The sequence below is a fragment of the Oncorhynchus nerka genome, linkage group LG7, assembly GCF_034236695.1.
Source record: "Oncorhynchus nerka isolate Pitt River linkage group LG7, Oner_Uvic_2.0, whole genome shotgun sequence".
NCBI classification, from domain to species: domain Eukaryota; kingdom Metazoa; phylum Chordata; class Actinopteri; order Salmoniformes; family Salmonidae; genus Oncorhynchus; species Oncorhynchus nerka.
The window spans coordinates 94740346-94757699 of record NC_088402.1 but is presented as its reverse complement, the minus strand read 5'-3'; the positions used below and the strand labels follow the sequence as shown (position 1 = coordinate 94757699).

At 46.6% G+C, this 17354-nt stretch overlaps 1 protein-coding gene across 2 annotated transcripts in view; it reads right to left on the bottom strand.

Moving 5' to 3' along the window:
* lrrc23 (leucine rich repeat containing 23) overlaps positions 1 to 11081 on the bottom strand; it is a 79138-nt gene extending 68057 nt beyond the window's left edge. Inside the window, exons 1-4 of one of the 2 annotated variants that reach the window (XM_065020061.1) lie at positions 10996 to 11081; positions 10516 to 10594; positions 519 to 693; positions 220 to 329 (exon numbers count right to left, since the gene is read on the bottom strand). In XM_065020061.1, the coding sequence (XP_064876133.1) occupies positions 220 to 329; positions 519 to 668 (260 nt within the window). In that variant the 5' untranslated portion in view covers positions 669 to 693; positions 10516 to 10594; positions 10996 to 11081. Of the gene's footprint in view, positions 1 to 219; positions 330 to 518; positions 714 to 10515; positions 10595 to 10995 lie in introns of both variants that reach the window. The other variant, XM_065020060.1, reaches the window with a different exon arrangement.
* Between the last annotated feature and the right edge of the window lie 6273 nt (positions 11082 to 17354).

The window sequence follows — 17354 nt, the reverse complement described above, 5'->3', positions numbered from 1 at the left end:
GCATTGCTGCTTATCCAATTATTTTAGATGAAACAATTGTCTTGGGTTAGGGGCTAGGGATGAGAGGCTAGGAGCCAACCTAAGGGCTAGCAGTTGATTTGGGACTGGGCCCGGTTGGCATCCCTATAGGCCCTGTTCAAAAGTAGGGCAAGTGCACTATAAATGGGATAGGGTGCCATTTGAGACCAGGTGTTTTGTGTCCTGTGGTGGTCACCTCACCTGTTTTCCAGTTGGAGCTTAACGAAGGCGTGTGCCAGGCCGTTCCCGGTGCGACACAAAAGAGACAAACCGGGGATCAGAATCTCCTTGGTCAGAGGGCATGGCTCGATCTGGAGAGGGACACATCAACACAACGCTCAGCTACGCAGCAATGAAATAATCAATTAATGAATCAATGTATCAGAATAAATCCCATTTTATTGATGAGGTATCAGTTCACATTTTGAAATGTATTGTAGGTTAGGTTACCCATGAGATCGATAATCAACAACCAAAAACGAAACAATGTCAATGTGCACCTGGTCCTCTTTTTCGGACATATTTTCCTCCTGTCCATCCTCATTCGCGGCCTCCTCTCCCTCCGACAGCACCCCGGCCTCCTCTCCCTCCGACATCGCCGCGGCCTCCTCTCCCTCCGACAGCACCCCGGCCTCCTCTCCCTCCGACATCCTGCTCTCCGTTTAACAGTTTGGGCTGGGGACAAGTGAACGTCACTGGATAAAAATAAATAAATAAATGTATTTCACCTTTATTTAACCAGGTAGGCAAGTTGAGAACAAGTTCTCATTTACAACTGCGACCTGGTCAAGATAAAGCAAAGTTCGACACATACAACAACACAGAGTTACACATGGAGTAAAACAAACATACAGTCAATAATACAGTATAAACAAGTCTATATACGATGTGAGCAAATGAGGTGAGAAGGGAAGGAAAGGCAAAAAAAGGCCATGGTGGCAAAGTAAATACAATATAGCAAGTAAAACACTGGAATGGTAGATTTGCAATGGAAGAATGTGCAAAGTAGAAATAAAAATAATGGGGTGCAAAGGAGCTAAAAATAAATAAATTAAATACAGTTGGGAAAGAGGTAGTTGTTTGGGCTAAATTATAGATGGGCTATGTACAGGTGCAGTAATCTGTGAGCTGCTCTGACAGCTGGTGCTTAAAGCTAGTGAGGGAGATAAGTGTTTCCAGTTTCAGAGATGTTTGTAGTTCATTCCTGTCATTGGCAGCAGAGAACTGGAAGGAGAGGCCGGCCAAAGAAAGAATTGGTTTTGGGGGTGACCAGAGAGATATACCTGCTGGAGCGCGTGCTACAGGTGGGTGCTGTTATGGTGACCAGCGAGCTGAGATAAGGGGGGACTTTACCTAGCAGGGTCTTGTAGATGACCTGGAGCCAGTGGGTTTGGCGACGAGTATGAAGCGAGGGCCAGCCAACGAGAGCATACAGGTCGCAGTGGTGGGTAGTATATGGGGCTTTGGTGACAAAACGGATGGCACTGTGATAGACTGCATCCAATTTGCTGAGTAGAGTGTTGGAGGCTATTTTGTAAATGACATCACCGAAGTCGAGGATCGGTAGGATGGTCAGTTTTACGAGGGTATGTTTGGCAGCATGAGTGAAGGAAGCTTTGTTGCGAAATAGGAAGCCAATTCTAGATTTAACTTTGGATTTGAGATGTTTGATGTGAGTCTGGAAGGAGAGTTTACAGTCTAACCAGACACCTAGGTATTTGTAGTTGTCCACGTATTCTAAGTCAGAGCCGTCCAGAGTAGTGATGCTGGACAGGTGGGCGGGTGCGGGCTGCGATCGGTTGAAGAGCATGCATTTAGTTTTACTTGCATATAAGAGCAGTTGGAGGCCACGGAAGGAGAGTTGTATGGCATTGAAGCTTGCCTGGAGGTTAGTTAACAGTGTCCAAAGAAGGGCCAGAAGTATACAGAATGGTGTCGTCTGCGTAGAGGTGGATCAGAGAATCACCAGCAGCGAAGGCGACATCATTGATGTATACAGAGAAGAGAGTCGGTCCAAGAATTGAACCCTGTGGCACCCCCATAGAGACTGCCAGAGGTCCGGACAGCAGACCCTCCGATTTGACACACTGAACTCTGTCTGAGAAGTAGTTGGTGAACCAGGCGAGACGATCATTTGAGAAACCAAGGCTGTCTTCGATGAGGATGTGGTGATTGACAGAGTCAAAAGCCTTGGCCAGATCAATGAATACGGCTGCACAGTATTATTTCTTATCGATGGCGGTTAAGATAACGTTTAGGACCTTGAGCGTGGCTGAGGTGCACCCATTTTCAGCTCTGAAACCAGATTGCATAGTGGAGAAGGTGCGGTGGGATTCGAAATAGTCAGTAATCTGTTAGTTGACTTGGCTTTCGACCAAACCATAGAAAGGCAGGGTAGGATACATATACAGTGGGGAGAACAAGTATTTGATCCACTGCCGATTTTGCCAGTTTTCCTACTTACAAAGCATGTAGAGGTCTGTAATTTTTAGCATAGGTACACTTCAACTGTGAGAGACGGAATATAAACAAAAATCCAGAAAATCACATTGTATAATTAATTTTCATTTTATTGCATGACATAAGTATTTAATATATCAGAAAAGCAGTACTTAATATTTGGTACAGAAACCTTTGTTTGCAATTACAGAGATCATACGTTTCCTGTAGTTCTTGACCAGGTTTGCACACACTGCAGCAGGGATTTTGGCCCAAAATCCTTCAGGTTTCGGGGCTGTCGCTGGGCAATACGGACTTTCAGCTCCCTCCAAAGATTTTCTATTGGGTTCAGGTCTGGAGACTGGCTTTGAGACTCCAGGACCTTGAGATGCTTCTTATGGAGCCACTCCTTAGTTGCCCTGGCTGTGTGTTTCGGGTCGTTGTCATGCTGGAAGACCCAGCCATGACCCATCTTCAATGCTCTTACTGAGGGAAGGAGGTTGTTGGCCAAGATCTCGAAATACATGGCCCCATCCATCCTCCCCTCAATACGGTGCAGTCGTCCTGTCACTTTGCAGAAAAGCATCCCCAAAGAATGATGTTTCCACCTCCATGCTTCACGGTTAGGATGGTATTCTTGGGGTTGTACTCATCCTTCTTCTTCCTCCAAACACGGCGAGTGGAGTTTAGACCAAAAAGCTCTATTTTTGTCTCATCAGACCACATGACCTTCTCCCATTCCTCCTCTGGATCATCCAGATGGTCATTGGCAAACTTCAGACGGGCCTGGACATGCGCTGGCTTGAGCAGGGGGACCTTGCGCGCGCTGCAGAATTTTAATCCATGACGGCGTAGTGTGTTACTAATGGTTTTCTTTGAGACTTTGGTCCCAGCTCTCTTCCGGTCATTGACCAGGTCCTGCCGTGTAGTTCTGGGCTGATCCCTCACCTTCCTCATGATCATTGATGCCCCAACAGTTGTTGCCTTCTCACCAAGCTGCTTGCCTATTGTCCTGTAGCCCATCCCAGCCTTGTGCAGGTCTACAATTTATCCCTGATGTCCTTACACCCTCTCTGGTCTTGGCCATTGTGGAGAGGTTGGAGTCTGTTTGATTGAGTGTGTGGACAGGTGTCTTTTATACAGGTAACGAGTTCAAATAGGTGCAGTTAATACAGGTAATGAGTGGAGAACAGGACAGGAGGGCTTCTTAAATAAAAACTGACAGGTCTGTGAGAGCCGGAATTCTTACTGGTTGGTAGGTGATCAAATACTTATGTCATGCAATAAAATGCTAATTAATCGCTTAAAAATCATACAATGTGATTTTCTGGATTTTTGTTTTAGATTCCGTCTCTCACAATTGAAGTATATCTATGATTAAAATGACATGCTTTGTAAGTAGTAAAACCTGCAAAATCGGCAGTGTATCAAATACTTGTTCTCCCCACTGGAGGTCTGTAGCAGTTTGGGTCAAGAGTGTCCCCCCCTTTGAAGAAGGGGATGACCGCAGCTGCTTTCCAATCTTTAGGAATCTCAGATGACACAAAAGAGAGGTTGAACAGGCTAGTAATAGGGGTTGCAACAATTTCGTCAGATCATTTTTGAAAGAAAGGGTCCAGATTGTCTAGCCCGGCTGATTTGTAGGGGTCCAGATTTTGCAGCTCTTTCAGAACATCAGCTGACTTGACTTGGGAGAAGGAGACATGGTGAAGGCTTGGGCGAGTTGCTGTGGGGTGCAGTGCTGTTGATCGGGGTAGGGGTAGCCAGGTGGAAAGCATGGCCAGCCGTAGAAAAATGCTTATTGAAATTCTCAATTATAGTGGATTTATCAGTGGTGACAGTGTTTCCTATCTTCAGTGCAGTGGGCAGCTGGGAGGAGGTGTTCTTATTCTCCATGGACTTTACAGTGTCCCAGAACTTTTTTGAGTTTGTGTTGCAGGAAGCAAATTTCTGCTTGAAAAAGCTAGCCTTGGCTTTTCTAACTGCCCGTGTATAATGGTTTCTAGCTTCCCTGAACAGCTGCATATCACGGGGGCTGTTCGATGCTAATGCAGAACGCCATAGGATGTTTTTGTGTTGGTTAAGGGCAGTCAGGTCTGGGGAGAACCAAGGGCTATATCTGTTTCTGGTTCTAAATTTCTTGAATAGGGCATTCTTATTTAAGATGGCGCGGAAGGCATTTAAAAAAAATAACCAGACATCCTCTACTGACGGGATGAGATCAATATCCTTCCAGGATACCCCGGCCAGATCGATTAGAAAGGCCTGCTCGCTGAAGTGTTTCAGGGAGCGTTTGACAGTGATGAGTGGAGGTCGTTTGCCCGCTGACCCATTACGGATGCAGGCAATGAGGCAGTGATCGCTGGCTACCCCTACCCCGGTTTTCCCCATTAAGTAGGGAGTCGGAGTCTGAGGCCGAGTCTTCTCTGGTCTCTACTCCTCCCGCTACGGGGTCTGAGACGCCGAAGCCTCCCACCATTAGCTCTGACAAATTGAAAACTCTAGTCATTGGCGACTCCATTACCCACAGTATTAGACTTAAAACGAATCATCCAGCGATCATACACTGTTTACCAGGGGGCAGGGCTACCGACGTTAAGGCTAATCTGTTTACCAGGGGGCAGGGCTACCGACGTTAAGGCTAATCTGTTTACCAGGGGGCAGGGCTACCGACGTTAAGGCTAATCTGTTTACCAGGGGGCAGGGCTACCGACGTTAAGGCTAATCTGTTTACCAGGGGGCAGGGCTACCGACGTTAAGGCTAATCTGTTTACCAGGGGGGCAGGGCTACCGACGTTAAGGCTAATCTGTTTACCAGGGGCAGGGCTACCGACGTTAAGGCTAATCTGTTTACCAGGGGCAGGGCTACCGACGTTAAGGCTAATCTGTTTACCAGGGGGCAGGGCTACCGACGTTAAGGCTAATCTGTTTACCAGGGGGCAGGGCTACCGACGTTAAGGCTAATCTGTTTACCAGGGGGCAGGGCTACCGACGTTAAGGCTAATCTGTTTACCAGGGGGCAGGGCTACCGACGTTAAGGCTAATCTGTTTACCAGGGGGCAGGGCTACCGACGTTAAGGCTAATCTGATGATGGTGCTGGCTAAAGCTAAAACTGGCGAGTGTAGAGAGTATAGAGATATTGGTATCCACGTCGGCACCAACGATGTAACAGTCAGAGGTCACCAAGTGCAACATAGCGTCAGCGTGTAAATCAACTAGAAAGATGTCGGCATCGAGTAATTGTCTCTGGCCCCCTCCCAGTTAGGGGGAGTGATGAGCTCTACAGCAGAGTCTCACAACTCAATCGCTGGTTGAAAACTGTTTTCTGCCCCTCACAAAAGATAGAATTTGTAGATAATTGGCCCTCTTTCTGGGACAGACCAAGCCTGGCCTGCTGAGGAGTGACGGACTCCGTCCTAGCTGGAGGGGTGCTCTCAACTTGTCTACCAACATAGACAGGGCTCTAACTCCTCTAGCTCCACAATTAAATAGGGTGCAGGCCAGGCAGCAGGCTGTTAGCCAGCCTGCCAGCTTAGTGACCACAGTCAGTGTAGTCAGCTCAGCTATCCCCATTGAGACCGTGTCTGTGCCTCGACCTAGGTTGGGCAAAACTAAACATAGTGGTGTTCGCCTTAGCAATCTCACTAGGATAAAGACCTCCTCCATTCCTGCCATTATTGAAAGAGATCGTGATACCTCACATCTCAAAACAGGGCTACTTAATGTTAGATCCCTCACTTCAAAGGCAGTTATAGTCAATGAACTAATCACTGATCATAACCTTGATGTGATTGGCCTGACTGAAACATGGCTTAAGCCTGATGAATTTACTGTGTTAAATGAGGCCTCACCTCCTGGTTACACTAGTGACCATATCCCCCGTGCATCCCGCAAAGGTGGAGGTGTTGCTAACATTTACGATAGCAAATTTCAATTTACAAAAAAAGAAGAAGACATTTTTGTCTTTTGAGCTGCTAGTCATGAAATCTATGCAGCCTACTCAATCACTTTTTATAGCTACTGTTTACAGGCCTCCTGGGCCATATACAGCATTCCTCATTGAGTTCCCTGAATTCCTATTGGACCTTGTAGTCATAGCAGATAATATTCTAATCTTTGGTGACTTTAATATTCACATGGAAAAGTCCACAGACCCACTCCAAAAGGCTTTCGGAGCCATCATCGACTCAGTGGGCTTTGTCCAACATGTCTCTAGACCTACTCACTGTCACAGTCATACTCTGGACCTAGTTTTGTCCCATGGAATAAATGTTGTGGATCTTAATGTTTTTCCTCATAATCCTGGACTATCGGACCACCATTTTATTACCTTTGCAATAGCAAAAAAAAAAATCTGCTCAGACCCCAACCAAGGAGCATCAAAAGTCGTGCTATAAATTCTCAGACAAGACAAATATTCCTTGATGCCCTTCCAGACTCCCTCTGCCTACCCAAGGACGCCAGAGGACAAAAATCAGTTAACCACCTAACTGAGGAACTCAATTTAACCTTGCGCAATACCCTAGATGCAGTTGCACCCCTAAAAACTAAAAACATTTGTCATAAGAAACTAGCTCCCTGGTATACAGAAAATACCCGAGCTCTGAAGCAAGCTTCCAGAAAATTGGAACGGAAATGGCGCCACACCAAACTGGAAGTCTTCCGACTAGCTTGGAAAGACAGTACCGTGCAATATTGAAGAGCCCTTACTGCTGCTCGATCATCCTATTTTTCCAATTTAATTGAGGAAAATAAGAACAATCCAAAATGTATTTTTGATACTATCGCAAAGCTAACTAAAAAGCAGCATTCCCCAAGTGAGGATGGCTTTCACTTCAGCAGTAATAAATTCATGAACTTCTTTGAGGAAAAGATCATTAGAAAGCAAATTACGGACTCCTCTTTAAATCTGCGTATTCCTCCAAAGCTCAGTTTCCCTGAGTCTGCACAACTCTGCCAGGACCTAGGATCAAGAGAGACAGTCAAGTGTTTTGGTACTATTTCTCTTGACACAATGATGAAAATAATCATGGCAAGAAGATATCCGTTTGTCTCTGTGAATGGTTTGTCCTCTGACAAATCAATTGTAAATTTCGGTGTTCCTCAAGGTTCCATTTCAGGACCACTATTGTTTTCACTATATATATTTTACCTCTTGGGGATGTCATTTACTCGGCATACACATCACAGACAAACTGAATTGGTCCACTCACACTGACAGCGTCGTGAAGAAGGCGCAGCAGCGCCTCTTCAACCTCAGGAGGCTGAAGAAATTTTTGTCACCAAAGCACTCACAAACTTCTACAGATGCACAATCTCATAATCCTGGGCTATCACCACCATTTTATTACCTTTGCAATAGCAAAAAAAATCTGCTCAGACCCCAACCAAGGAGCATCAAAAGTCTGCTATAAATTCTCAGACAAGACAAATATTCCTTGATGCCCTCCAGGACACCTCTGCCCACCCAAGGACGCCAGAGGACAAAAGATCATTAAGGACCTCAACTGAGGAACCACTGCCTGTTCACCCCCTAGATCAGTTCCAGAAAAACTAAAAACATTTGTCATCAAGAAACTAGGGACTGAGAGACAGAAAATACAGCTTCTATCTCAGGCTATCAGACTGTTAAACAGCCACCATTGAGTGGCTGCTGAAAGACACACTGTCATTGACACTGACCCAACTCAGCCACTTTTAATGGGAATTGATGGGAAATGATGTAAATATATCACTAAGCCACTTTAAACAATGCTATTTATAATGTTACTTACCCTAACATTATTCATCTCATATGCATAGCAGTATATAAATACATCATCGACTGCATTTGAGGAAAAGTTTCACTAGCCACTTTAACTATGCCACTTTGTTTACTTTGTCTACATACTCATCTCATATGTATATCCTGAGTCTGCACATCTACTGTTTGGACCTAGTACCATCACTCACTCAAGTGTTTTGTACATATTCTTTATCTTCTTACACTGTGTAAAAGACAGTAGTTTTAGAAGATTAGTTAGATTACTGTTGGTTATCCTCATTGACAAATAGAAGCACAAGCATTTGTTCACTCAAGCATTAACATTGCTAACCATATTGTTGTGACAAATAAAATTTGATTTGATTTGATTTGATTTTGAAAACATAATGTTAACTTTCACTGCTATACAGATGACACACAGCTGTACATTTCAATGAAACATGGTGAAGCCCCAAAATTGTACTCGCTAGAAACCTGTGTTTCAGACATAAGGAAGTGGATGGCTGCAAACTTTCTACTTTTAAACTTGGACAAAACAGAGATGCTTGTTCTAGGTCCCAAGAAACAAAGAGATCTTCTGTTGGATCTGACAATTAATCTTGATGGTTGTACAGTCGTCTCAAATAAAACTGTGAAGGACCTCGGCGTTACTCTGGACCCTGATCTCTCTTTTGACGAACATATCAAGACTGTTTCAAGGACAGCTTTTTTCCATCTATTTAACATTGCAAAAATCAGAAACTTTCTGTCCAAAAATGATGCAGAAAAATTAATCCATGCTTTTGTTACTTCTAGGTTAGACTACTGCAATGCTCTACTTTCTGGCTACCCGGATAAAGCACTAAATAAACTTCAGTTAGTGCTAAATACAGCTGCTAGAATCCTGACTAGAACCAAAAAATGTGATCATATTACTCTGGTGCTAGCCTCTCGACTCTGGCTTCATGTTAAGGCAAGGGCTGATTTCAAGGTTTTACTGTTAACCTACAAAGCATTACATGGGCTTGCTTCTACCTATCTTGCCGATTTGGTCCTGCCGTACATACCTACACGTATGCTACGGTCACAAGACGCAGGCCTCCTAATTGTCCCTTGAATTTCTAAGCAAACAGCTTGAGGCAGGGCTTTCTCCTACAGAGCTCCATTTTTATGGAATGGTCTGCCTACCCATGTGAGAGATGCAGACTCTGTCTCAACCTTTAAGTCTTTACTGAGGACTCATCTCTTCAGTGGGTCATATGATTGAGTGTAGTCTGGCGATAGCTTTTCGAGCTAAAGGATTGCTGATGACCACCAACCGTGGTTAGCTGAATACTAACGTTAGCCAGTAAACTGGCTAGCTTCTGGCCTCTCTTCTGGCTAGCTTCAGGCCTCTCTTCTGTCCTCTCTTCTGGCTAGCTTCTGTCCTCTCTTCTGGCTAGCTTCTGTCCTCTCTTCTGGCTAGCTTCTGTCCTCTCTTCTGGCTAGTTTAGGCCTCTCTTCTGGCTAGCTTCAGGCCTCTCTTCTGTCCTCCCTTCTGGCTAGTTTCTGTTCTCTCTTCTGGCCTCTCTTCTGGCTAGCTTCTGTCCTCTTTTCTGGCTAGCTTCTGTCCTCTCTTCAGGCCTCTCTTCTGCTCTCTCTTCTGGATAGCTTCTGTCCTCTCTTCTGGCATCTCTTCTGTCCTCTCTTCTGGCTAGCTTCTGTCCTCTCTTCTGGCCTCTCTTCTGTCCTCTTTTCTGGCCTCTCTTCTGGCTAGCTTCTGGCCCCTCTTCTGTCCTCTCTTTTATTGTGGATTTCAGATTTGAGGTGAATATTATTATTTTTTTTAATTGGTGAGGCAGGTTGCAGGAGAGTGTTTTGAAGTTGAGTAAAAGTTTAAAAAAGAAGAAAATATATAAAAAGACATGCGAAGGAAATATGTAAATATATATATACATATATATATATATATATACGGGACACGACAGGTATAATATCATGAACTAGCCACCTTCAATTTTTTTAAATAAATTGTAGTGAGCTAGTTTAAATTAATCTAATTCAATTTGAGGCATTGTTTATTTTTAATTTAAACAGGGTTTTACATTTACAGCTAGTTTGACACTTGTCTTACTGACTTGGGGCTAGCCAGTACAGCTAACGCGTAACGTTACATTAGCTAACGTTGCGTCTCAAAAGACACTAAATCTAAAATAGTACAGACCATGATACCTCAATTTAGGCTTTTTTATTAGCTATATAGTTAGTTAGTTAGCTAGTTGTTTCATCCAACTTTTTAACGTTACTGTTGACAATATTGTAAAGAAGCTGTTACCTGAGTGAGTTAGCCACAGCGTTATGGTGTCGTTTCCATGGAAACAAGATCAGCAGTCAGAGGGAGATCTTTCCTGCAACTTTGCATGAAAAAATATTTTGTAAAGAAAGTAAAATCTCCCTGTATATAACCATGATTATCGATTATAATATAAATGGGGAAAAGTTCATATAAAATTCATTGTATTTGTGTAATAACAACATCAACTGAAGGTGTATAATGTGGGACAACTATTTCCAAAACCAGTATCATGCCATGTTTTTCACTCAGAATGTAATTTCGTTCTTTTGAATTAACCAAACCAGCAATAGTCTAAATAGCATGTTTTGCTCAGTGTAGGTCAAGATTGCCAATATTTTACACAATGTAATTCCTCTTTTCTTAAACCACACCTTGTGTAAAACCAAGTTTGGAAACACAATGTTGAGACAACCACCAGTAATGTAGAAACACATTCACAGCTCTTCTGTTCTGACTTACCACACTAAGTGAGAATACACCAACAGTACTAGTATGTTTTCCATGTGTAATTCTCTCTCATGAATGCCTTCCAAACAGTATACCAGTGATTGAAACTTGTCTCCTTCCTGGAAATTGTGTGGTGTTCAATCAGGACGAGGCTATGCGGACACTCCTGGCCAGGGTGCACTATGGGATGGCGAGGCCGGTCATGGACCCCCCCAGATAGAATTTGTGCGCCCCCCCCTTCCCAGTTTTGTTTCACCATAAACATAACAAATGGCATATTAATTACCATGCTCAGTTTTGCCAGTGTAGCCTGCCAGTAGCACAGACCGGAACAGAGGCTATATGCTCATAATCTGAGGGGGGTAGAGAAAGGTACGTAATAATGTAATATTTTGTAGTTAAAATCCCCAAAATGCCATGCCATCATAAGATACCGCCTTCAATCCCTTGGTTAGGGAGCTCATTGGATCCCGGGGTGGGGGGTTAGGGAGCTCATTGATCCCGGGGTGGGGAGGGTTGGGGGGGGGAGCTCATTGGATCCCGGGGTGGGGGGTTAGGAGGGTCATTGATCCCGGGTGGGGGGGTTAGGAGCTCATTGATCCCGGGGTGGGGGGGTTAGGGAGCTCATTGGATCCCGGGGTGGGGGGTTAGGGAGCTCATTGGATCCCGGGGTGGGGGGTTAGGGAGCTCATTGGATCCCGGGGTGGGGGGGTTAGGGAGCTCATTGGATCCCGGGGTGGGGGGGTTAGGGAGCTCATTGGATCCCGGGGTGGGGGGGTTAGGGAGCTCATTGATCCCGGGTGGGGGGGGTTAGGGAGCTCATTGATCCCGGGGTGGGGGGTTAGGGAGCTCATTGGATCCCGGGGTGGGGGGGTTAGGGAGCTCATTGATCCCGGGTGGGGGGTTAGGGAGCTCATTGGATCCCGGGGTGGGGGGGTTAGGGAGCTCATTGGATCCCGGGGTGGGGGGTTAGGGAGCTCATTGGATCCCGGGGTGGGGAGGGTTAGGGAGCTCATTGATCCCGGGGGGGGGGGGTTCCCGGGGTGGGAGGTTAGGGAGCTCATTGATCCCGGGGTGGGGGGGTTAGGGGATCCCGGGGTGGGGGGGTTAGGGAGCTCATTGGATCCCGGGGTGGGGGGGTTAGGGAGCTCATTGGATCCCGGGGTGGGGAGGGTTAGGGAGCTCATTGATCCCGGGGTGGGGGGTTAGGGAGCTCATTGATCCCGGGGTGGGGGGTTAGGGAGCTCATTGATCCCGGGGTGGGGGGTTAGGGAGCTCATTGGATCCCGGGGTTGGGAGCTCAGGGGGAGCTCATTGATCCCGGGTGGGGGGGGGGTTAGGGAGCTCATTGGATCCCGGGGGGGGAGGGTTAGGGAGCTCATTGGATCCCGGGGTGGGGGTTAGGGAGCTCATTGATCCCGGGGTGGGGGGGGTTAGGGAGCTCATTGATCCGGGGTGGGGGGTTAGGGAGCTCATTGGGGGGTTAGGGTTAGGGAGCTCATTGGATCCCGGGGTGGGGGGGGGAGTTATCCCGGGGTGGGGGAGCTCATTGATCCCGGGGTGGGGGGGTTAGGGAGCTCATTGATCCCGGGGTGGGGGGGTTAGGAGCTCATTGGATCCCGGGGTGGGGAGGGTTAGGGAGCTCATTGGATCCCATTGTATCCCGGGGTGGGGAGGGTTAGGGAGCTCATTGGATCCCGGGTGGGGGAGGGTTAGGGAGCTCATTGTATCCCGGGGTGGGGGGGTTAGGGAGCTCATTGATCCCGGGGGTGGGGGGTTAGGGAGCTCATTGGATCCCGGGGTGGGGAGGGTTAGGGAGCTCATTGTATCCCGGGGTGGGGAGGGTTAGGGAGCTCATTGGATCCCGGGGTGGGGGAGGGTTAGGGAGCTCATTGTATCCCGGGGTGGGGAGAGGGAAAAAGATTGTTCACCTTTCAAATCAAATCAAATTTGATTTGTCACATACACATGGTTAGCAGATGTTAATGCGAGTGTAGCGAAATGCTTGTGCTTCTAGTTCCGACAATGCAGTAATAACCAACAAGTAATCTAGCTAACAATTCCAAAACTACTACCTTATAGAGACAAGTGTAAGGGGATAAAGAATATGTACATAAAGATATATGAATGAGTGATGGTACAGAGCGGCATAGGCAAGATACAGTAGATGGTATTGAGTGCAGTATATACATATGAGATTAGTATGTAAACAAAGTGGCATAGTTAAAGTGGCTAGTGATACATGTATTACATAAGGATGCAGTAGATGATATAGAGTACAGTATATACGTATGCATATGAGATGAATAATGTAGGGTATGTAAACATTATATTAGGTAGCATTGTTTAAAGTGGCTAGTGATATATTTTACATCATTTCCCATCAATTCCCATTATTAAAGTGGCTGGAGTTGGGTCAGTGTCAATGACAGTGTGTTGGCAGCAGCCACTCAATGTTAGTGGTGGCTGTTTAACAGTCTGATGGCCTTGAGATAGAAGCTGTTTTTCAGTCTCTCGGTCCCAGCTTTGATGCACCTGTACTGACCTCGCCTTCTGGATGATAGCGGGGTGAACAGGCAGTGGCTCGGGTGGTTGTTGTCCTTGATGATCTTTATGGCCTTCCTGTAACATCGGGTGGTGTAGGTGTCCTGGAGGGCAGGTAGTTTGCCCCCGGTAATGCGTTGTGCAGACCTCACTACCTTCTGGAGAGCCTTACGGTTGTGGGCGGAGCAGTTGCCGTACCAGGCGGTGATACAGCCCGCCAGGATGCTCTCGATTGTGCATCTGTAGAAGTTTGTGAGTGCTTTTGGTGACAAGCCGAATTTCTTCAGCCTCCTGAGGTTGAAGAGGCGCTGCTGCGCCTTCTTCACGATGCTGTCTGTGTGAGTGGACCAATTCAGTTTGTCAGTGATGTGTATGCCGAGGAACTTAAAACTTGCTACCCTCTCCACTACTGTTCCATCGATGTGGATAGGGGGGTGTTCCCTCTGCTGTTTCCTGAAGTCCACAATCATCTCCTTAGTTTTGTTGACGTTGAGTGTGAGGTTATTTTCCTGACACCACACTCCGAGGGCCCTCACCTCCTCCCTGTAGGCCGTCTCGTCGTTGTTGGTAATCAAGCCTACCACTGTTGTGTCGTCCTCAAACTTGATGATTGAGTTGGAGGCGTGCGTGGCCACGCAGTCGTGGGTGAACAGGGAGTACAGGAGAGGGCTCAGAACGCACCCTTGTGGGGCCCCAGTGTTGAGGATCAGCGAGGTGGAGATGTTGTTGCCTACCCTCACCACCTGGGGGCGGCCCGTCAGGAAGTCCAGTATCCAGTTGCACAGGGCAGGGTCGAGACCCAGGGTCTCGAGCTTGATGACGAGCTTGGAGGGTACTATGGTGTTGAATGCCGAGCTGTAGTCGATGAACAGCATTCTCACATAGGTATTCCTCTTGTCCAGATGGGTTAGGGCAGTGTGCAGTGTGGTTGAGATTGCATCGTCTGTGGACCTATTTGGGCGGTAAGCAAATTGGAGTGGGTCTAGGGTGTCAGGTAGGGTGGAGGTGATATGGTCCTTGACTAGTCTCTCAAAGCACTTCATGATGACGGAAGTGAGTGCTACGGGGCGGTAGTCGTTTAGCTCAGTTACCTTAGCTTTCTTGGGAACAGGAACAATGGTGGCCCTCTTGAAGCATGTGGGAACAGCAGACTGGTATAGGGATTGATTGAATATGTCCGTAAACACACCGGCCAGCTGGTCTGCGCATGCTCTGAGGGCGCGGCTGGGGATGCCGTCTGGGCCTGCAGCCTTGCGAGGGTTAATACGTTTAAATGTTTTACTCACCTCGGCTGCAGTGAAGGAGAGTCCGCATGTTTTCGTTGCAGGCCGTGTCAGTGGCACTGTATTGTCCTCAAAGCGGGCAAAAAAGTTATTTAGTCTGCCTGGGAGCAAGACATCCTGGTCCGTGACTGGGCTGGTTTTCTTCTTGTAGTCCGTGATTGACTGTAGACCCTGCCACATACCTCTTGTGTCTGAGCCGTTGAATTGAGATTCTACTTTGTCTCTATACTGCCATAGTCAGCTGTGTGATGAGAGGAGACTCTGCTATAGTCAGCTGTGTGATGGGAGGGGAGACTGCTATAGTCAGCTGTGTGATGAGAGGGGAGACTGCTATAGTCAGCTGTGTGATGAGAGGAGACCCTGCTATAGTCAGCTGTGTGATGAGAGGAGACTCTGCTGTAGTCAGCTGTGTGATAAGAGGAGACCCTGCTATAGTCAGCTGTGTGATGAGAGGAGACTCTGCTGTAGTCAGCTGTGTGATGAGAGGAGACTCTGCCATAGTCAGCTGTGTGATAAGAGGAGACTCTGCTATAGTCAGCTGTGTGATGAGAGGAGACTCTGCTATAGTCAGCTGTGTGATGAGAGGAGACTCTGCTATAATCAGCTGTGTGATGAGAGGAGACTCTGCTATAGTCAGCTGTGTGATGAGAGGAGACTCTGCTATAGTCAGCTGTGTGATGGGAGGAGACTCTGCCATAGTCAGCTGTGTGATGAGAGGGGAGACTCTGCTATAGTCAGCTGTGTGATGGGAGGAGACTCTGCTATAGTCAGCTGTGTGATGGGAGCTATGTGATGAGAGGGGAGACTCTGCTATAGTCAGCTGTGTGAGTCAGCTGTGTGGGAGGAGACTCTGCTATAATCAGCTGTGTGATGAGAGGAGACTCTGCTATAGTCAGCTGTGTGATGAGAGGAGGCTATAGTCTGGGAGGAGACTATAGTCAGCTGTGTGATGGGAGGAGACTCTCTGTCCTGTGTGATAGTCAGCTGTGGGAGGAGTGATGAGCTGTGTGAGGGGAGACTCTGCTATAGTCAGCTGTGTGATGGGAGGAGACTCTGCTATAGTCAGCTGTGTGATGGGAGGAGACTCTGCTATAGTCAGCTGTGTGATGAGAGGAGACTCTGCTATAGTCAGCTGTGTGATGAGAGGGGAGACTCTGCTCAGGGATATATCAAAGTCCTTTGTGAACTGGTGTGAGGCCAATTACTTGGACCTGAATGTACTAAAGACCAAGGAGCGAGTGGTAGATTTGAGGACAAATGTTAGATATTTTTTAATCCCATTTCTATTAATTGTGAAGAGATTGGTACCGTTGACTCTTATAAGTACTTGGGTATAATAGTGGACAACAAACTCAACTGGAAGTTGAATTCCCAACAGAGTCGACTAAAAAGCCCAATCCAGACTACATTACGAGGAAGCTTACATCATTGTTACGTGTCCTGTCCGTGTCATTGGTGATGCTGTGATAAAAACAAATTCCCAAGTCGAGATAAAACATTTATTTTATCAGGCAAGTCAGTTAAGAACAAATTCTTATTGTCAATGACGTCCTAGGAACAGTGGGTTAACTGCCTTGTTCAGGGGCAGAACGACAGATTTGTACCTTGCCAGCTCGGGGGTTTGAACTTGCAACCTTCCGGTCCACCGCTCTAACCACTAGGCTACCCCGCCGTAATAAATTAATACTCTACTCTACTGAGGAAGTTAGGCGAACAATTCAATGGCTATCAATCAACAAAGAGGTAATATGTTGAAGACTAGCTGTATTGGGAGCAGATGACTGAACCGCTCACCTTTGTGTCTGTATCTGCAGGTATACAGACTGGGAGGCATACAAAGGCATTGGTATGTCACATGTACCATCATCCTCCCTGACCTCTTCAATGAATATCCCATAGGCCTCTACATTATGGACAAGGTATGTGTATGAAAACCATTATCGAAAAACAGTTTTTTTTACCCCCCCGTTTACATTCACCACAAAAACCAAGGTGTTACTGTACTAGTTATTTAGTACTAGTTATTATAGTTATTAGTACTGTTGTGTGTTAATGCTTTTGTTAATCTTCTGTACTATTATTGACTATTTTGGGGATTCACAGACTTCACCCTCCCTTCACACCTCTGATGAATACAAAACAGGAAATCTGTTCGATCAAAATCATTCTGGCTGTGGATACGGAGAACATCAACGTGCCAGAGGATACAAGGGCATTCGGAAAGTATTCATACCCCTCGACTCTTCCCACATTTTGTTACGTTACAGCCTTACAGGCGGACAACACCACTCGTGTCTCGTGCGCCGTTGCAAAATAAATGTAGAAATCTATATTATTCAATTATTGCACCCACACTGCTCGCGCGAGCCAACGAGCGTTTGCGTTGCCGAGGGCTAAAATAGAAGTCAGTTCTATTTCTGACGCAGATCGCGCTGCAAGTTCTGCCTCTCCCATCACCTCATTGGTTTATAGAAGCAGGTACCCACGTGAGAGTTTGTTTTGATATTTTAACCTGCGTGTCGTGATCGCGTTTGGTGTGGGGGG